Source organism: Dermochelys coriacea, chromosome 1, assembly GCF_009764565.3.
Source record: "Dermochelys coriacea isolate rDerCor1 chromosome 1, rDerCor1.pri.v4, whole genome shotgun sequence".
In the NCBI taxonomy this organism is placed as follows: domain Eukaryota; kingdom Metazoa; phylum Chordata; order Testudines; family Dermochelyidae; genus Dermochelys; species Dermochelys coriacea.
The window spans coordinates 44,182,517-44,187,033 of NC_050068.2; the positions used below are offsets into that span (position 1 = coordinate 44,182,517).

At 40.3% G+C, this 4,517-nt stretch overlaps 1 protein-coding gene across 2 annotated transcripts; it reads right to left on the reverse strand.

Annotated features, from left to right (window-relative positions):
- Positions 1–717: 717 nt before the first annotated feature.
- Positions 718–4,186, reverse strand: GPR12 (G protein-coupled receptor 12). Of its 2 annotated transcripts, none has more exons than XM_038370277.2 (2): positions 3,850–4,186; positions 718–3,101 (listed from the first exon to the last, which is right to left on the reverse strand). In XM_038370277.2, exons 1-2 carry the CDS (start codon positions 4,042–4,044, stop codon positions 2,085–2,087), a joined length of 1,212 nt encoding a protein of 403 aa, XP_038226205.2. In that variant the 5' UTR covers positions 4,045–4,186; the 3' UTR covers positions 718–2,084. The 2 variants fall into 2 exon arrangements, with proteins under 2 accessions (XP_038226205.2, XP_043360258.1); XM_043504323.1 differs by having other exon boundaries at positions 718–3,104.
- Positions 4,187–4,517: the final 331 nt, after the last annotated feature.

The following is a 4,517-nucleotide window of genomic DNA, read 5'->3' on the forward strand; positions in this document are numbered from 1 at the left end:
CATATATGTATATAAAAATCAAGTATATATACATCATAGGTATTTTTGAAGTGATGATTTCTTATAAACAATAGAAAACTGGAAACTACTAGAACTTCATTAATATTCAGAGATAAATAAAGAACACAAATATCCTATATAGTTTGAGGGGAGATTTCAGTGGGTGGTGAGCACCTACAAGTCCCAGTTAAGCCAACGGGAGTTGCAAGAGTACAGTCCTGTCAAGATAAGGCCGTCACCATACAATATTAAATTTGCTTAGATTAATGCAAAGTAATAGCCAGGTATCATGAAGGCTGAACCAAGTAAATAATGGAATTTGAATCCGGCATTGAAACCAAAATAAATTATTGCTAATATACAAGTGACTCACATTTGAAATTTAGTTCTGGGTATAGCGTATGGATTATTAATGTCACCGAAGTTTGCCACAAAAGCTACAGTGTTCCAAAAGTTTAAATAAAAGGAAAGATACCATTTGAAAAGATCGAGTTGCAGCAGTATAGTAGTGTATACTCTCTATACTGTACATGTATATTTTTAATCAACATTTGAGATTTTTTAAACTATAATGGAAGATACTGAAGCAACAATATCGTATATTTACTTTGATATTCAGGGGACGACACCTCCATATTGGTGCCTAGGCATTTATACATGTAACTTCCATTAGCACTAATGGAAGTTTTACTATAAATTCCCATTCACTGATATGAGAAGATACCTCAAGTTTAACAAAGAAATCCAAAATCAGGGTTTTTTTTCCAGTAAGCTTTTTCTTATGTCAGTACAACCTTGTTATTAGAAAACAACATTTTTGTTCTAATGATTCTAATGTGGCTTCATGGAAAAGATCAGAAGCAGCTTAAATTAAAGCATTCATGAAAGGAAGCTTTGCCTTTTACACAAGGAATATTATCTTAGAATGAAGTGAAATGATATGCATACAGTACTGAGCATCATAACATGAGATGGACTCAAAGATTAAATTGTTAGAATAAAAGAAAATATGTTCCATAGGCATTTTGGCTACATACAATTATGAACCTGACATGCTCAGAGAATTTTCAAACTTCAGAATCTGAAACCAGAGCAGAACAATGAGAACATGATATAACACTTGTGTATCAATAGCAAACTTTAGGGAACCATTTACTGTAGATATACTATTTTAAGCATGTTATTTCATTAAATATTTTCTTATACACTTTTGAAAATATTAATCTGTCAAAGAAACTTAAAATGCTGCACCTATTACAATGCATAATTCCTAGAGGCCATATTGTGTCATAGATTTCTGAGCAGAACTCCCCATCAATTTAAATGAGGAATTCTGTTTAAAAATCAATGTTACAATAGGCCCTGATGTCCTATATTTTAAAAAATGTATAGTTGATTTTTGAAAAGAAATAAAGGAGTAGTAAAGACGAAACGTACATTCTATTCTAGCATCTATCCAGAACTCATGAGAAAATAGGTAACATTTTAAAATAATGATCAATTTATACTGAGATATAAAATAGTAAACCTGCACAAGTACTTCTTCATTTTAGCAAATTAATGGTCCAGAAAGTATTACAATAAATACCAAATGAATCAATTGTAATTGGGTCATTATTTTAAATTGGTGATATACATTTTAGTTTGTTAACAGAACCAAGGACATAGTCTTCTTTACTGTTTCACTAAGGCTAAGAGAGAGAGAATTTCTGACAACAGAAAAATCATGCAGTATAACTGAGCTCAAGCACATAAACTATTTTAAAAGGCTATAACTCTTCAGTCTGCCTTTTTTCACTAATAAAGTTAACTTAGAATCATAGTGGATGTGAATGATCAGTTTAGTCTTTCATAAAACCTGTGCAACAATACAATTTGAAAGAACACTAATCATTTTGATTTTGGAAATTTTCCTTAAACCACTGAGTTCATTTCGGTTCATGGGGTTTCTCTTTACAAAAGGGTCAGTGAATCCTGTGGCTTGAATATGAATCAGATATGTACAATCTAAGGAATGTATCTAACCAAAGATTGTTGCAGGAATTTCTGAAAAACAAAATGCTAAATAAAGTCCTCATAGCTAATCAAACATCACTAGGTGATCTTGCTCTTTGAGACAGGCTAGAGGGGATACAGCCACAGCAGATGAGCCAAAATGCTTTTTGTATTTCCTGGTTTCTAAAAGCATATATTACAGGATTGATGATGGAATTGTAGGTGGCTGGCAGAAGAGTGGCATAGGTATATATTGAAGGATAAGTGTAATCTGCTATTAAAGAATAGAGCGTAAAAGGAATCCAACAAGCAGCAAAGGTTCCCAAAATAATGGCCAAAGTAGACACTCCTTTTCGGGTGGTCACATAATGGGATGTGGCCAGGAAATGGTGTTGCAAGGCAATCTGATGGGCATGGCGCATCACGATTTTACAAATTTGAATGTAGAGCTGCAGCATGAGAGCAAACATGAGCAAGAAAGAGACTGAAAGGATAGCTGCATTATTTTTAGTGAGCGGTCTGATAACACTGCAGGTGGATTCATCTTTGAGGCAGTTCCAGCCCATTATAGGCAGCAGTCCAATACAGATAGATGCTCCCCAGAGCAAAATAAGCATGATATAGGTAAAAGTGACAGTCCTTTCTGAATTATAAGTCAAAGCATAATACAATGAGAGATAACGATCAACAGTAATAGCCAGCAAGCTGCAGACAGATGCAGAGAAAGAGGCAACAATCAGTCCAATAGTGACCAGTTTTGTAGCTTCTGATTGTAGAAGATAGGCAAAAATAAAATTGATGATCAATCCAATTCCTGCTAAGAGATCTGCAAGTGCCAGGCTGCCTATCAGAAGGAACATGGGGGCACGAAGATTAGGATTTTGGAAAATGATAAGGACCACAATGGCATTTTCACAGGAGATAAGGGTTCCTGAAGTACACAAAACAATGTCCCAGGGGTTTACTATGAGCTCTGGTTCTGGGTCTACGACAGGAATCAGGGACGAGATTGCAGTTGAGGCATTCTCTGGAGAGCTGGCTTCTAAATGATCTTGAGGCAGCCAGCTTAAATTAACCTTCAGATCTTCATTCATTTTAACCCCTGTCTTCTTCAATGAAAAGACATTTTTTAATGTTCAGATACAGTACTAGTGAATTCAAGAACATGCAATACCTTAGATATTTCTATGAATCTCATATGCAGGCAGGCACATGTTACATAAATGTGACAGTACAAATGATGAAGAAAAATACTTAATTTAAAATTGCCTAAAATTATTTGAAGAAAACAAAAGAACTGGACATGAAGTAATAAGAGAGATTTTTTTTCCTTAAATGGAAGAGGGAAACAAGTGAAATGTGGTATGGACACATGGTACTGAACTAAAGAAATAAAAACCGGTTAAAATAACTAGAACTGTTTGAAAGGTTTTTTTGGTTTAACAAGATAAACAAAACCCAAAAGCACATGAGTTTAAATATGGAATAAGAGCAATTGTTGCATGATGCATGAAATAAAATCAAAGGTCACCAGCAGGGTTAGCAATTAAATATCAGGGTTTTTAACAATTTTGTTAAGAATGCTCATGATTCAAACCTGGAGCTAGCAATACAGCCAAATTCTTTTAACCCCAGGAGCCACCATCCTATCTGCCTCAGTTGGAAATTCAGGCTGGGGGATATTTACCCTGCAGAGTATCCTTGGTCCTGAATTAATAGCAATGGAGGTGATGAGGTGGGGGAGAGAGAGCAATGCCATGCAAGCATCTGAGCGAGGTTAACACAATCTCATACAGACAGATGGAAACACACAGTGACAGACAGACAGCGGGACTAGCCCTCTATGGTGGTCACCTTGGCTTCTCCCCTGCTGGAGGAGGAGGGTCTCCAGGTCCTTTCTATGCAGCAGGGCAGGCTGCTCCTGGCAGGTTCATTGTTTGCACTGCACAGACACGGGGAGGGGGCGGCAGTGCCAGCTCCTGGCTGTGCAATAGGGAGCGCAGGTGCAATCCCCTCCGCGCTGGCCCCTGGACGCGGTGCCTGGTGCATGGAGCTGAGGCAGATAGAGCCGCAGGCACGCGCGCACAACAGAAGGACAGAGGCGGGGGCGCGCACCGCGCGGCACTGCCAGTCCGCGGGAAGCGGACCTGAAGGCACGTGGGCAGCAGAGAAAAGGGGTCGCGTGAGCGGCGCGCGCACGGACCGAAGTGGGAGGGGAGGAGCTGAGGCACGCGCTGACAGGGAGACACCTGCTGCTCTCTGATGCGCAGGCGCAGCGGTACACGTCCCTGGCCCCAGACGACCTTCTGGGGGGAGGGCTATAACGTGGGGATGTCTGCGCGCCACGGGACGCACGAGCGCCGGGTGCTCCGCCCTGAGACCCCTCCCCACGCGCCTCGCTGAGCCTCCCCCAGCTAAACCCCCCCGCCTCCCTGAGCCTCCCCCCGTTACACCCCCACCCCGCCTCCCTGAGCCTCCCCCAGACACACCCCCCCACGGAGCCTCCCCCAGACACCCCCACC

What these genes read in the sequence shown, in the direction of transcription:
- GPR12 (XM_043504323.1), bottom strand. Translation starts at nt 4,044, where the DNA reads ATGCACCAGGCACCGCGTCCAGGGGCCAGCGCGGAGGGGATTGCACCT. An exon ending in CCAGCAGGGGAGAAGCCAAG is followed by an intron (nt 3,105 to 3,849) that starts GTGACCACCATA and finishes TTTTCATTGAAG; the next exon opens with AAGACAGGGGTTAAAATGAA.